At 46.2% G+C, this 16,918-nt stretch overlaps 1 protein-coding gene across 1 annotated transcript in view; it reads right to left on the bottom strand.

The window, feature by feature from the left end:
• Window positions 1–614: 614 nt before the first annotated feature.
• Window positions 615–16,918, bottom strand: part of SFRP1 (secreted frizzled related protein 1) — a 39,237-nt gene continuing 22,933 nt past the window's right edge. The window contains exon 3 of the mRNA XM_090258557.1: window positions 615–2,323. Coding sequence (XP_090114683.1) covers window positions 2,001–2,323 — 323 coding nt within the window. The 3' untranslated portion in view covers window positions 615–2,000. The remainder of the gene's footprint in view (window positions 2,324–16,918) is intronic.

Below are 16,918 nucleotides of genomic sequence, written 5' to 3'. Positions count from 1 at the left end.
TGAATTTCAGTTGACAATAGGAAAGTGGAATATTTCTAATTAACTAATATATATACATTTTTAAACGATCCAAAATTACAGGCAAATCATTTAAGATCCCCAACACTTTATGATTAAAGGTCAGAGAGAACCAAAAAAGGTGTTAAAATAATAGGGTCACTAAAGAGGTTAATTACACCAGGAAAACCCTCAGGTAGGTGAAGCTGGCAGGCTGGTTTTCAGACTGGAGTCTTCAGAAGTTAACAGCATCTTCTACTGTTCCTGCATTGGTCCAGGGCACCACCGTAACACATCCCGGCCTCTCTGCAGCATCCACATTGAGTATGGCCATTTCCCCAGAGGGACAATCGCTAAAGTCCTCAAAGTGTTACGGAGAATTAAGAACCAGGTTTGGGGAAGAAATTAGCATTGTTTGGAATTACTTCCTGTACACAGAACAGATGAATGAAGTTGCATTAAATGAATGGGTTTATGTACATCACTTAATAAACACAGGGCTTTGAGAAACATCTTAGGGCACTAAGGAAAAACTGCAGATATATGTTGCCTTGGAAACCCTCCCCTTGGATGGGGAGACACTTGTGGCTTAACGTTCCCTCTGCAGAAATGAACTCTTTTTTTTTTTTTTTTTTTTTTTTTAATGCAGGAGGACAGGCAGGCTGGCTGTTCTGAATTTCTTTGACCTGTAGGCAATCAAGTTTAAAGGAATCCGTTTCTCACAGGAAAGAAAAGAATGGGAAGTGTCTGAGTTTCGATGAGTGTTGTGTTGGGACCAGAGCAACCCACAACTCCTCAGAAAGGAGGACCACACAGCTATGCTACCAGCCGGATCCACCACCCTCCCAAAATGCCTAGTGACAGCGCAGCTCTGTGGGAAAGCAGCCTCGGATGCTCCAACAGACCCTGGTCTTAGTACACCTTTCACATGCTAGTGTAGACTTTTTAAAAAAACCCTTGGAAAGCAGCTGGGTTTTCAGTTGTTGTTATTTAAAGATATGTGAAATGAACAAACAGATGAAATTAGACTAAGCTCTCCACCCAACTACAGTTCACCCTGACTAGCAATTTGCTGGACTGTTCTAAATTTTTTTCTTTTTTTCTTCTTTAACTACATTTTTTGAAAACCACTAACCATCGCCTCCTGGGTCTAAAAATCATCGTCTCTTTCATGCCACGGATACAGTGCCCACAGGGTTTCCTGTTCCTCACACAAAGGCAGGCACGTGCCCCCCACGTGTGTGGTGGTTAGATCATGCGGTGTGGCTGATGTCAGCTGCCACTCACATGGCATCTGAGACTCTGATTCACAGCGAAAGACGGTCACATGGCAGGGCTGGGCAGGCCTGACTCCCTTTGTTTGCACTATTACACACTGTACTTGCACTTTTCTCCCTGCACCTGTTACTCTCTGGAACTGATCTTAAGTTGTAAGTGTGGTGGGTGTCTGTTTCTGTCTAAATAAGAAAGGGTAATTACTCTGGAATCAAAAGCAATGTGTCCCTTACCAATAGTTAGAAGTGTCTAGTTCTGAAGGAACAATTAGCTGAAGGACTCATAAGCAATTTGTAATGACACAAAGAAAGCTGCAGGAATTGTTTTTTGCTGCTCTCTCTTACTCTTTTGCCGCTGTCTCTTACATTTTTGCCTCATCCCCTTTATTAGTGGAAAATTTTTCTTTTTTAGTGAGTATGTCTCTGGTTGAAATAATTTTGCACCTCCTTTTACTCAGTGACATGCTGTTCCAGACTATAGGTCTTACCAGGCTTCCTAATCTAACTGGTTTTCCTTACCTGGGTGTGCGGCTTTAAATACTGGCTATACTGGGGTCTGGAGGGTGGCTCTTGGTGGGGGTCGGGGTGGAACAGGGATGCTGCAAGAGGAAAGCCAACTGGACTACAATGTCCTTACCCATAGAAGAAGCAGTGAGTTCCAGGGTTGTCTGCCCAGCCCCCGCCCCTTACCCCAACCCACAGCTCCCTCCCCAAACCACCCTGGGAGATTCACTTAAAGACCGACTGGAAAGTGGGACATTCATGGTTTTTCATCTTCTTCATGAAGTTTTTGAATTCCTTGTTTTTCTTGTCCCACTTGTGGATGGCCGTCAGCAAGTACTGGCTCTTCACCTTGCGGCCCATGATGAGGAAATGGTGGCTGAGGTTGTCCAGCTGGTGGCACGGGCAGTCGGCCCCGTTCTTCAGGTACAGGACAAGCTTCTTCAGTTCCTTCTTCTTGATGGGCCCCAACTTCAGGGGCTTCTTCTTCTTGGGGACAATCTTTTTGTCACCATTTTCTTTTTTCACTTCTTTTATTTTCATTCTCAGTGCTAGAGATAGCAAGGACAGAGAGGGGGCAAGGAGAGAAGGCAAGAGAAAAAGCATTTTAGAACAGTCTTCCATGTAAAACAATAACCCCAACGTATGGCTGACGAGCAAGGGGAAATGAAAGGCTAATAGCAAGCAAAAGGAGACAATTTTACAAATAAGTACCAATGTCTCAGTTAGCCTTTGGGTACGGATTACAGTTTTGTGGTGCCCAACCGGTATCTCAATAGTTGCCACAAGGTGCCATGAGTCTCAAATACATTTTCAGAACCAAATCATATTTATCTTTGTTAAAACTCATTGACTCAGAATACTGTATCACACAATGCTTTAAGAGAAGAAGGGGATCATTTGATCTTATATAATCCCTATAATCTAATGCCCTAGACTTCTGCATTCAAAAAACTTACCCTGAGTTGTTTGGTTTAGTTTTTTTACCATCCAAGGGTTGTAAAGTTCCTTGTAAGTTGTACCTTCTAAACAACGTTCCACGTGTGCACAGCCAGCAAGAGGAAGTTACAGGATGCTTCAAATTGTCATGCTCAAGTGCATTAAACATCAATGCCCAACTTCAGCATTGAAGAACTCGGGGCCCCCACAAGCGTGTCTTCTAAGGGGTTTCAACAGCACATACTGCTAATGTTTTGTCAACCACTAATCAGCCTCTAGCAGGTGCCACGAATGTTTTATCCACTGAGTAGACCCACATAGAACCAAACTCTATTTTGACTTCTTGATGGGTTAGAGCAAGTCCTGGTGAAGTCCTAATAGATAAATCCAGGTGATGAACTCTCAAGGCTAATGTGGTACATGGGCTTCTTCTGTTCTCAGCACACCCCCCTGCAGAAAGGGAAAGCCAGCGTGTCCACCAGCTCTGCCTTCTCTTTGTCTCTGTAGACTCCGACTTAACATTATTTTAATGTCAACGTATGGACCATACATAAGTGATGGCTGCACAGGGTCTATTGATGAAGATAAACCAGTGTGGAGACGTTCTCTAAGCTGTCTGTGCATTACCACACTCTCCTCTGTAAGACCAGCCAGCCCCAGATATTTCCAAAGGACTTGGAAATCATTTTCTAGATGCTAGTCACCAGGAAATTTGTATATCCTCTGCATTCCTCTGTATTCCCATTTACTCAGCCCCCTCTTTTTATTAATGCAGGGGCTTCCACCCACACTCCATGAGGAAAGGCTTGAATCTGAACTGAATAACAACAGCTAACAGTGATGAGAGCATATGGCATGCCGGGGAGTGTGCTGCGTGTTTTCCCTGCATTTCCCCAATTAAATCTAACAACTCCACGGGGAAGGTGCAATTATTTTCTCCAACTAACAGATGAGAACACTGAGGCATAAGGGGTTAAGTTTACTTGCCCAAAGTTCCTAACCCTAAATTGAAACCCACGTCTGAATGTGCACTTTTAACCACTGTGCTGCCCATGCTGACTCTATGGTTGCAAACGTCTTTATAATGAACCCAAAACTCAGAGTGCTGATTAAATGGACGAAGAAAATAAGAGGGAGGATCTCAGACTCTCTTCCCAGTTTCACCCACATTTCAAAATGACTTTACTTATGAAATGGTAAAAGAGTTCCTCATGGTTGAAAGACACTATTCTGGCAAGGAAAAGCTGCATTTGGGAAGGCTTTATAATTTAATATTTAGTTGATTAGAAAGCACACCCTTGGCTTAACCCAAGAATAAAGGGGAGGGGAAAAAAGTCCTAGGAACAAAATCTTTAATGAATGAGTCAAAGTTAGTAAATTAAACATGTTCCCACTGCTTTTCTGCCTTACAAAAAGGACTCCAGACCTTGCAACATACTTAACCCCATATAATACTCTAGACCTGGTGCTGCTTATGAAATGCCTCATTCCCAAGGGTGGCAGAAGGTTCAGAAACTGGGCACTGAGCGGCAGAAGGGTCTTGCTGAGGACTAGCACAGACCTCACAGGCTGGTCCTGGCTTCCCCACACACCTACCTGAGAGAGAGCTGAGCTGCTTCCCAGTGAGGTCCTTTCTTTCACCCACCCCCAGCCCAAACAAGCCATTGCCCAGCATGGCTGACTACGCTTGACTCCCACCCCCACTGTGCACAGAGTGCAGTGGGACCAGCAGGGGGCAGTGCAGAATAGAAAGTGCAGAAACCAGCCCTCCAGGGCCTCACCCTAGACATGCCCAAACAGGCCCACACCTGGTTAAGCTTCCCTTGCTGGCTTGTAAACCCTGTACCTGGGGTTCACTTGAGAAAAGACTTCAACTGTTGTAATCTGAAGCTTATTAAATGAGAAAGGTTCTCAGTGGGATTGAGTGAGGAGCCAACAAGAGGAGACTCACTACTCATGCCCAGGACAAGTCAAGGGTCCATTGCTGCCTCCCCTCTGCCAAAGAGAGAAAATGGGGCTATAAGAGAAACCACAAAGAAAGGCAACAAAGAACAATTCAGCTCCTTTCACAAGACCCTGTAAGAGGTGTCCCCACACATTAGGTGAGTCTTAGGCTACTTCCCAAAATCTAAGGCTGGGAGCCAAGCGTTGCCATAGGAGTGATAAAATCCATCACTGGGAAAGGCAAATGCATGCCCAGATGACCACGTGGGTGCCCTCTTTGCCACAGAGAAGCAAGCCATCCTTTTTTAAGTACTAACCACTTGCCAGGCTCCGTCTATGAGTACAGGACAGGTGCTGTCGATGTGAATCCTGATTTAATGCTCACAGCATCCATTTGAAGAACCATAATTATTATTATAGTCAAGGATAAGGACTCAGCTTAAGTAATGACAACACGTGGCCACCATTTGTAAGAGACAGAATCAGAATCAGAACTCGTACTTGACCTCAAAGGCCCCGCTCTTTCCTACTATACCATGACTGGGTTTTGAATGATATTGCTTCAGTGGAAATTATCTCACTCTTTTGATTGTATTGCTTTTAATCACAACTCAAATCAAAAATTAATGGTCCTTTGCCATGACTGTGTAAAGGAATTCAGTTTACATAAGTGGGGGGACAGCAAGGGGAGAGGGGAAATCAAATGATGGAAATGTGTTCTGCATTAGACTCTTTATTCCTTGCCATTTGGCTCAATTTCTTTTTTGAGGTAAGGAAAGTAGGGAAGGAGGAGGCACATATGGCCAGAAATTACTAACATCTTTCCATCTCTCAAGGGTTTATTTTAGGGATGCAGATTACCAGCAATGTTTGGATAGGCGATTAGCCGTCGGAGGTTGATTTCCCTGGGCCTGTGGATATGTGGGCAGCCCCCCACCATGCCTCATCCAGGGGCTGCTGGGACGGGGTGGGTACTGGCCCAGGAGCAGCCTGGGACTGATCACCTCTTCCTCTCCTTTCAGCCCCACCATGCTGACAGTGCCTGGACCCCAGGGGTCATGCCCCTAGACTGAGTTCTACGTTTGTAATGCATGTGGTGGTGGCGGGCAGGGAAGAGAGGCCCCAGGAGGCAGCAGCTGGTACAATTGATGGAGTCCTGGATCCTGGGTTCTAACTGTGTGATCACAAAATCTGATTTTGAGTTCCTTGTTTCCCATCTGCAAAGTGCAGAGTGAAGTCTGCAGGCGTAGCAGAACTCCCATCCAGAGGAACCACACTAGGCAATACCAGCAAGCCAGAGAAGCCGTCTCCAGCACCCCCACACTGTGCCCTTGACCTCAGCTACCTGTAACACCTGGACTCTGAACTAAAACAAAACAACTTAGCAGCCTTCAAGAGTGGAGTATTATTACTCTCACCTTTCACGTCACCGGTCACTGCAAAATTCAGTGACGTAGAAACTTTGAAAACCCCACATTTGAGATTGCACTTAGGGGCTGTCTAGGTCTTTCTCAGCAATCTTAAAATAAATAACCCCTTATATTTAGGTAGACCCTTTAAGTTGCCTTCTACTTCAGTAACCTACACCATATTTTTTGGCTCACAAATTACACTTCTTTGGTATACTTCCCATGACGCTTGGCCATATTTCTGAGACTGAAATGAGAACAGGTAATGCGTTACACTCAAGACAAACCCGCACTCTCTTCTAAAAGATCTCTTTCTCTGTCCAGGGATAGCCAACCGACCTGGAGTCTGCACGATCCTTCCCCATGTGGGAAGGCCACTCTCCCCTCCACACCCCCACTCTTATTAGGGATTTCTGGACCCAAGGGTAGGTAGGACGACGACCATGTCCAGCTTGAAGCAGCTAGAGGAGCTTGAGACCTTCGCCCATTGTCCTTTATAAGATTATAAAGGGTCTTAATATCTGAGAGGGAGGGATTGTTATTTTTTATTATTAAAATAATTAATCAATTATTTATTTTAAAAAATAATAAAGTACAGTAAAAAATAAATAAATAAAAATAAAAGATCTCTTTCTCCTGATCTGCTTATACTAATGGTGTCACCCTTCTTCCAATGACCTAGACAGGGTGCTTGGATGTAAGACAACTATTAGCTAAGGGTCAGTCATTTATACAACCAGTAACATGGAACTGCTGCAAGAACACAAGAAAGATCTGATGGGAAAGGTGGCTGAGTTAGTGATCAGATTTGTGACTCATCTCATTACAGATAGTAGTCACAGTGAGGAGTAAAATACAGAGAAGAGAAGAGGAGAGAAGAGAAGAGAAGAGAAGAGAAGAGAAGAGAAGAGAAGAGAAGAGAAGAGAGGATGAGGGACCGCAGGAAGCACCTTCACAGGGGCAAGAAGAAGAAGAGTTACTACAAAAGTCATCACAAGTTCAGATGGGAAACCAGGCAGCCAGGTGACTCAGAATACACAGCAGAGGTGTTTTGAATGGAGAAAACGCTCCTGATCACAAATGCTGCAAAGTGTGGGAAGGAGTGTGAGATTAGATCCCTGGACTTGGCAATCAGGGGCTCCCTAATGACCTGTGGGGGGCCCAGATTCATGGGGGTGACGGTGAATTCCAGAGAGTTGACAACCAATGGGAAGTGGGAAGAAAAGGTATACCCTACTAACAACCACCAAGCTTCTGGAATGTTTGCGAAGACTTACCGCCAGCCACTTCTAGCCAAACATATTAGATTGAGCACATGCAATCATTTCCACTCCTTCCCGAAGTCAGTTTAAAATTATAGTAAAAAAAAAGTATAAACACAGCAGGAAAATGGTAAAGGAATCAAGAATATATCAACATTTAGTGTAATAGAAAGCAAATGGATGGTGGAAGCTGGCTTGACAGGGAGAGGAAAAGCTGAAACTTAGCTGCCAATAAGGAGTCAATTCCACATTGCAGGACTCAGAAACACTCATGAAGAACTGGGGCCCACTGGGTGCTTTAGCACTCCATTGCAGAGGTTGTGTTAAACATAGGAACCGGGAGAAAGTCTGTATAAGGACACTCAGATCTACTAGTCTGGGCCATAAATCCAGGTGACTGTCCTTGACCAACTCTAGCAGCAGCCAAGAGCTTTAATCTCTCCAGAAGATTTGAACCAGACAGACTGTGGGCTTGGATACACCAGACAGGAGGACCAAGCAGTGAGGTGCTGCCCTAAGTGAAAGTCTGCAGAGTACATATGAGACCCTCGGGTCTCAGAACACTACATTTATATCCCCTAGTCAGCAGATTGAAAGGTTTCTATCTAAAGAGACTAGGAGCCCAAAGGAAGACCTACAGCTCCTACAATGAAACTCTAAAATGGGGCCCCACAAATCATAGGCCATGCACATGGATGGAGCTTCCAATTGAGTGCTTCACTCTTAAATGGCAAAGAAATAATACAAGAAAATTTCCCAGAAATGCAGAACGTGAGTTCTCAGATTAAATAGTCCCCAGCTCAATGAATCGTGACATTTGGAAACACCAGGGATAAAGAGAACTTTTAAAATCCTTTAGAGAAAAGGAGCAGGCATCAGAATGGCAATAACAACACTAGAAGCTGGAAGATAATGATCAATGCCTTTTAAGTTCCCAAATTTGATACTGAGCCTAACTATCAATCAGTGTGTGAGAGTAGAATCGTCGGCAGCCGTCCGTCTCGAGAGACGATGGTGTAGCTTCTTAAGAGTCTATCTGCACCGCCGAGAATGGTTGTGCAGTCCGACTCGGGAGTGACACGGTATCTGTCTCCTCCCGTGTTAAATCGACATCTTGCGATGACGCTGGAGTGTCCTCTCCAGTGAAGCTGAAGCTACAGAGCCTGGGCAGGGTGATATGGAAGGTCTGCTGTTGCCCATGCAGCAGACCCCCCATCTCTTCGCAGCTGAAGGGTCCAAGGGAAAGACGGAGTCAATACAGCTTGGCTTCAGGTGCGCCGCAGGAGTTGCCGGTGTTGACTACAACGTCAAACCGCCTTAGGGACTCCGGCTCCGGATTTTCTGTCGGGGTTTACTCCCTTAGCCTTTCCCCTGAAGAGGTATGCCGCAAGGCAGCGGAGGTTTTTTGGAGTCAGAGTTTTCCTTCTCTGAGAGTAGAATAAAGACAGTAGAATGAAGATATTTTCAGACACTCAGTGATTAAAGAAAAATTATGTCCCGCATATCTTTTTTCAAGAAACCACTCCATGATGTACTTACTCTACAAAAGTACAGAACAAGAAGACACAGAATTCAGAAAACCAAAGATCCAACTTAAAATAAAAGCAATGGAAGTCTTAGAACAGTTTTTCCAGACAACTGTGTGGCAGGCCTAAAGCCCAACCGATCCAGACAGAAACAGGAGGAAAGAGGACTCAGGCAGATGCCTGCAGAAAAGTTTGGAGCTGAATTCTTAATACAGACATAAGAACTGGGAAAATGACAGGAGGCAATTACCAGCTCAAGGGGGAAAAAGGTGTTCAGGAAAGGAAATACAAGTGCAGTGCACCACGTGGCTCAGCTGCAGATGATATCTACATAATTAGAATAAATTAAACATTGATTATGAATTTAACCAACAGTGTGATATAATTATTGGGGAGAAGTGGGGAGATGGTATAAAACAGTATAAATCTTTATTTTCAATACCCCCTCGTTGGCAGCCGTCCGTCTCGAGAGACGATGGTGTAGCTTCTTAAGAGTCTATCTGCACCGCCGAGAATGGCTGTGCAGTCCGACTCGGGAGTGACATGGTATCTGTCTCCTCCCGTGTTGAATCGACATCTTGCGATGACGCTGGAGTGTCCTCTCCAGCGAAGCTGAAGCTACAGAGCCTGGGCAGGGTGATATGGAGGGTCTGCTGTTGCCCATGCAGCAGACCCCCCCTCTCTTCGCAGCTGAAGGGTCCAAGGGAAAGACGGAGTCAATACAGCTTGGCTTCAGGTGCGCCGCAGGAGTTGCCGGTGTTGACTACAATGTCAAACCGCCTTAGGGACTCCGGCTCCGGATTTTCTGTCGGGGTTTACTCCCTTAGCCTTTCCCCTGAAGAGGTATGCCGCAAGGCAGCGGAGGTTTTTTGGAGTCAGAGTTTTCCTTCTCTGATGTGCCCTGACTGGAAGATCGAACCAGCGACACTTAGCTCGCAGGCCGACGCTCAATCCACTGAGCCAAACCAGCCAGGGGCTATTTTCAATAACATAAAAAAAATAATGTCTTAAAATTTTTAATTAGGAAATCAAATTATACCTATGTTAAATACTACAAGAAATAGCTAAAATTATTACCTGGTGGTGGGAAGGAGCGGTGGGAAGGCATGGGGCGAGGTACTGCAGCTTTTTGTTAAAAGCCTTTGATTACTACCGAACTTTTTAAACTGCATTGACTTTAAAGCAAAAAAACTTATATATTTTTTAAGTATATAGTCTCCATATAAAATACACCTGAATCACAAAATGTGAATCTTAAAAAGAAAGATTACATTTCCAGGTCCTCGACTGTCCCTTCAACTAGAGCAGCTTGGTATGAGTTAGGGCTTCTTAAGGGTTATGTTTCAGTAAGAATTCCATTTAAATTGCTTTTGGGGGTAAGGCTGTGGCCTACAGATCTAATCAATCCCCATCATTTTTCAGATAAAAGATCAATTAGGTTAAAATTTGAATTTTTTCCTTGAACTGGGAGAGATGTTAAACCAAGTTCAACTGATGCTCAAAAGTAACTTGTCTACAGTCACACAGCTGGAGGTTCCCACAGCTCTGTTGAGCACCTGCCCCCCTGCCTCTCCACCAAAGCTCATTACTTTATTCCATAGTTCCTCCAAGCGGAGAAGCAAGAGGGGACGATGGTGTCCCAGAAGGTCCTGGGGATAACTGGACAAGCACGTGGATCCATTTTCTCTAATCGGTGCTCATGAAAATTCACCCCACAGCAGATAACAGGGCACACACCCAGATTCCTGGCAACTTGCTTTTTTCCCTAAATTGCTCTCTCTTGCAGAGAGGGCCGAAGTTCCTAAATAGATGATTTGAGAAGCAGGGGGCAAGACCGACAAACTCTGTTAGGGGCCCCTGAATCAGGGGGAGTGCACAGGTGGGCAGGTGCCCGGCCATCAGCTCTGTGGCCTCTGCTCACACCTCTCATCCCACATAGAGCCTCCAGATGAAAAATCCTTTTAAGAATACAAAGCCTCGCTAAGCAATAAAAACAGAGAGGCCACAATTTTCTGCTTCCTATCCCATTTTCATAAATATTTCAGTCCTGTTGACAAAGGCCCTGCCATGGAAGCGCAACAGCCCTCTCTGTTCCCAACAGGAGCCAGTGTTTGGCATCATTGATTCTTTTAGCAAAGAAAGGAGCTGCACTTGGTCATAATAACTCAGGCTCTGCCCTGACCACAAAGCACACGCTGCATACTGACATGCATTTACTGACTACAGGACATACATTACAAGAAAAAAAAAAAAAGAAAGGAAAGAAGGAAGGAAGAAGGAAGGAAGAAGGAAGGAAGGAAGGAAGGAAGGAAGGAAGGAAGGAAGGAAGGAAAGAAAAGAAAGAAAACCAACCTCCCCCCCCCCAAAAAAGATGGAAAGCAGCTTTCTTTTTCTCTCATTTACAAAAATAGCAGATGTAGAAAATGCTCCTGAGTTACTTACTTGGGACAAATTATTTACTGGTGTTGTTCTGTTTTCTGGACCCCAGACATCTTGGGGGGCGGGGGGATCAGGCAGGAAAGAAGAGTTTGCAAGTTTACAGTCCCACAACACACCCACCACACAGCGCAGCAGCACTGAGGCCAGCCAGTGGAATCCTGCTGCCTAATTGCTTGATTTCATGGATTGAGTTAAATCCCCACTGGTTTAAGCTAATGGTGCAAAATGAAAACCCCACTTTAAGAGCAAAGAGCTGCCTGGTGTGGTTTTATCTGGGGAGACGTGTGCACTGGCAGCTCTGGCAGCAGGGGCCTGGGCCTCGGACAGGGACAAAGGAGAGCTTGGGGCCTCTCCTTCCAGAAAGCACTGGATCCCTCCTCCCCATCTCCCCAAGCAGGAGGCAGAGGAGAACGGGACAATCGCTGAAATAAAGTCAATCACGGGGATTGATTGAATCTTGGCTCCAAGTGCAGGCGAACCTGCCAAGGCAAACAGCTTTTCCTGCCTCCAGGTCACTGGTTTTCCATTCCTCCCCATTCCACCCCCTGCTGTTCCCACAACCAGCAAGGTGAAGTGTGGAATGGTGTCTTGGAAGGAGAAAGTGGGGAGTGGGTTTCGAAACAATGAATCAGAAAAGCCATGAGCTACCCCTGGCTCGGAGAGATGCTTCAGAGAGGGGTCCTCCAACGTTAGTGTCATCAGAATCACCCGGAGACTTGTTAAAAATGCAGATGGCTGAGCCACCCCCAAAGTTTCTGATTTGGTAGCAATGCGATGGGACCCAAGGATCTGCATTTCTAACAAGTTCCCAAGTGACGCTGATGCTGCAGGTCTGAGGGCCACATCTGAGAACGAGTGGTTCAAAGAATTTGAGGCGTGGGGTGGAGGCAGGGTAAGGGGAGCTTTTTGATTTGTCACCTTGATTATTCACAGTGGTGCATGCTGTTCTTGGAAAGTATTTACACACCCAAGGGGGTTAAACACCCGTGAGCCCAGGACAGCCCTCCAAGCTCATGAAAGCTCTGGCTGAGCTCAGCAAGGCCAGCATTGGTATGTCCACCACCCAGCAGACCTTGGGCGAGCTGGGCGGGCACTGGTTTCAGAGTTGCGAAGGCCTGTGGGCCCCTGTCCCTCAGCGGTGGATTCTTGCAAAGTCAGGAAAACAAAAGCTTTGATGGAAAGAGGCGCACATTTCAAAGGAAAGGACTCTTAAGTCCAGAGTCAGCAGAATTCAGCTTCTGGTTCAGACTCCATCACTAACGTTTTGTGCAAACCTGGGTCAATCATTTTCTTTCCCTGGGACCAGTTAATCCCAATTTGCGTTCCAGCACTGACAATCTTTCTAAATCTTCCTTTTTTCTTTTGATGTCTTGAAATTTGATATAGAAACCGTAATCATACAAAGGGAAGGATTTGGAGAGGGCCAAACCTCTCTGAGTATCATGGATTTCTCTACAGTACCAAGCTAAGAAAGCAGTAAAAAAAAAAAACATGTCCCAAATCTTTCATTTCAACCATCACAGGATTCACTCTGAAGCAGAAACAGAGGTCACACCAGCCCTGATATTAAGTTCTTCCAACTGATTCTCATCTCTGACCCTACGTATCTAACTTTCTGCACTTGCATTTTCTGTTTCATTTTTTTCAGCTTTTATGTAAACAACAGCTCCCAGCTTCACTACGGAGTCCCAGGAAGGGGCGACAGAGGACATATGGTTCTCCTATCTCCCACCCAGCCCAGCCCTGCTGGAAACAGACCTGTATCCAGTTGGATTACAACTGATACCAAACAGGGGGAAGAGGAATGCTGGTCTCCCGAAGGTGACATTTGTCTCAGCCTGAGGTAGGTTTGGTTGGAGACAAGAGTCTAAAAAGTGAATGGGAGTCAGCACCCAGTCCTAATTCAAAGCTGCCTCTCTATTTCTGAGGGTTTGCACTCCCTGGTGAGCTCCGCCGACACTCGCTCAGGGTGGCTGGTGGTACCAGCCTCGAGCTAGATGTCCTGACTCGTGCTTCTAGGTCCTCTGACCTTCACTGACTTTCCTTTCTCTCCACCCATTTGGAGTCTCACAAACTAGTAACGAGGTTCTGAGGGTCTAAGGGGAGAGGTGGTGCAAGGGAAGTAAAGGCAATAGGGACGCATACACTCCCCACTCAGCGCTCCATCGCCTTCTCAGGAAAGCCACTTATTAAAAAGAGACGGAAACAAAATAAGTGGCTGTGGAGGCCGAGGTGGACCCAGAGGAAGGACAAACAGCCCCAGGCCCAGAGGAGAGCCGCCTCAAGTCTGATGGACAAACAAGACTCAGGGTACCACAGAGACAGAGCTTATCAGGAAACAGGTGTCCAGACCACATTCTACGGCCCTGCCCCGACCCCCAAAAGCACGCCTACCATTCAGGTGGCAAGTGTTTTCTGGGCGTTTACTAAGTGCCTGACTGCAGAACTAGCAGGTTTTCTTTGAATGAGCCCCATTACTGTCTACGTATAATGCACCCTCTCCTACTGAAGACAGTCACGATCCCAGGAGTTCGGGGCAATGGCTCTGGCTTGGAGCTCTGTGGGACAGTCCAGTTGGTGCCCAGCTCCCCAGCAGGTGTGCCCATTACTAACAGAGGGGGTCAGTGGAGCCGACCTCAGTACTGACATACTCACACATCCCAAGTCCTGTCTTCAGTTTTCGTGCCACTTTCCAAGTGCTCCTACATCTTGTTCAAGGGCTTCTGCCCCACCCAGGGAGTGGGGGGGTGTCCCTTCTCCTACAGCTCCTCTCCAGCACCTCAGGTATTGCTCCAGAGGGTACTCCTCAGACCGTGCCCCCCCCCACACACAGCCTCACCAGCAAGCTCCACCCCAGTACCAAGCTGGAGAAATCCCAGAGGGTGGGCAGGTCCTTCCTGGATTTGCTCAAGAAAGGGAGTCACAGCACCCCTCACTGTCTCGGCATAGGAGGATTGACGAGACAGCCACAGACTGGGACCATGGAAGACAAATGTCACCTTGCATCTGACCACAGTAGAACAGTGGCACTGTCACTTCAGAATGCAAAATGTTTGAGCTACCATCTGAAGATTTCAGAAAAGGTGATAAGCGGGAAGGCATCTGGTCCATTGTTAGATGCTGTACAAACACCGGTACCAATTCAGATCTTTCGTAGACAGATTTGTATAGAGAGATTCTGTATAAATAACAGCCCCAGGGCCAACTTGTCACAAACTGCGGGTGTGCTGTGAAACTACCCTTAACACAGCATGCACCCCATGGCTAATTATGATTGGTAGCCCGAGGGGCTGCATGCAGGGTTCAGAGGAAACCAACGTCCCCTGCAGTACGAAGCATTTCATGCACACGTCCGATCAGGAAAGAAGCAGTATCAGGATCCAGCCTTGCTGTGCAATGCAGCTCTTTTCTGGAGAGAAACATGGACAGATTCTCCCTCAAAGCTTCCAGGAGGAACCAAGATTTTGCACTTCTGGCCTTCCTGAACTGTGAAGGAACAAATTTCTGTTGTGGGCGCCACCTGGTCTGTGGTCACTTGTTATGGTGGCCCTAGGGATCCAACACAAGCCAAACTCAGCCCCACTGCATTACTGTCTCTCAACAGGGGTAGCCAGTCATCTATGAGAGGCCTGAAGGGTTAGCTGGCATGTCTGATTCGGAGGCCCACCATGCTGCCCTGGGTTGGACTCCCGGCTCTGCTGTGTGACCTCTCTGAGTTTCATCTTCCTCGACCTAAAAAGGGGGATAATAATACTTTCCATACCTCACAGGGCCATTTGTAGGCTCAGTATAAAAATAAACTCATGTATGGGAAAGGATTTTGAAATGGCAAACTTACTCTTACTTTTAAATCTCTACTGTTTTGTACACTTTTTATTTTATATCACCTTTTCAAGACTAAATTATATATTCAAAAATAGATCAAATATGTATAGCTGTATATATTTGCATTTTTATTTACCCCCATTCACTGATTCATTTATCATTCACCTAAACTTCTGCCCAATTTTTAAGCACCACTCTGCCTTCAGAAGTAGAAAAGTGCAAATAGTCTTCTACTGTGTTTAGGCAAAAGACCTCTAGCTTTAGAATTTTGGTTCATTTCCCTATGGTCTTTACAGAAGCTTTTGGTGACTATATATGACCTCATTGTTCTTCATCCTACTCTCTAAAAAGTGAAGATTCTGACTAGTTCACAATTAAGAGCGCTGTTGAATTTCAATCCTTGCTTTCGTTATGTGACATTTGACAACACGTATTCCCTGCCCCATTTCTCTCTCTTTCTATCATTTAGATTTCGATACCTTTATTTCTTGAGCTTCAGGACACAACCACATATTTGCTCCTTTCTCTTGCTATAACAAAGAGTATGTTTCCCTGACATGTGTTGTCATCCCTACTGGATGACAATCACCTGTATCTCCTCTTCCTGCCCCCTTCCCTTCGGAGTTTGTGAGTTCTCCCTTTGACATGCAAATGGATGATCTTTACATCTTTTTCCTGGAAACAGGTCAAGTCCTCCAGATCAGACAGAGCTGGTGGTGGATAGGAAACCCAGAAAAACTGTCCTTGGAAAGACAACGAGCAGGCACCAGATTGCTTTCTCAGCGGTTCTCAAGATTTACCTAAAGACAATCCAACGGAGGGGTCAGAAGGGCAGACCAAAATCAGCAGCTGAGCTTGTAAAAACCTCCCAGATCAACACTGGTTTTCTAGAAAGAAAAAATTTTCATGCCTCTGATTCTCCTCTATTGATAGTTCATATAATATATGGCATTGATTAACATTTGTTTCTTTGCTCAGACTGACTGCTCTGTCCAGCTTATCCCTGGGCATGGGTGGCTAATGGGGACATGGGTATCCTAGTAAGGCCATGGCACAGTTGTTAACAGCACCCACCTGGTGTCCAACACCAGCATCATCACCTGTATGCATGAGTGCAGAGGAACTCTGTGGAAAGAAGAGAACCCTAAAGTTCTCAGTGAGTGGGATCCATATATGGGCAGGGACACCCAGAGAAGCCACATCACTGAGGATGTGAAGCCACTGGAGACATCCAGGAGGAAGAGGAGTCTGGCTCATTAGTCCGGATGCAGAAGCAGGACCTGAGGGAAGGAGGGAATCATGGTTCTGGGTGCAGCACAGTGGTTACTGCATGGACCAGCCACGCTGGGGAAAATACGTGCTGAGCAAAGACGTTAGAGAGCTGTTTCACTTGAGGCTATAACACCTCAGGACCCAGGTACCTCGGTGTAGCCCCCACCCCCACGGCCTCGCAGGGCACCCGTGTGCATCTGTGAGCACTGAGTGCCCCCAGCTCAAGCACAGTCTCCTGCAGTGACAGCCACCACACCTCAGGGGCAGGGCGCAGGTGAAGAACTCCAACAAAGGCAGGCTACATGGCTAGCACAGTTTGGATGGAAATGTCATCATTTGTACCCACAGGTGGCCAGGCCAGGGGACATTTGGTAAAGGCCCCCACGTTCCATTCAGCAAGAAAGAATAGGGCATGTGTCTCATCGGATAATCCAGCCCTTCTTCCCTGAGGTCACATGCCCCGTAACTTAAAAGTGTCAGATGTGCCCCAGAAGTAAGAAGTGGCCAAGCCAACCCAGCTCCAGATCCCC

This window comes from Furipterus horrens, unplaced genomic scaffold (assembly GCF_987537825.1).
Source record: "Furipterus horrens unplaced genomic scaffold, mFurHor1.1.pri manual_scaffold_12, whole genome shotgun sequence".
Taxonomy (NCBI): domain Eukaryota; kingdom Metazoa; phylum Chordata; class Mammalia; order Chiroptera; family Furipteridae; genus Furipterus; species Furipterus horrens.
This window is presented reverse-complemented; position numbering and strand designations above follow the sequence as displayed.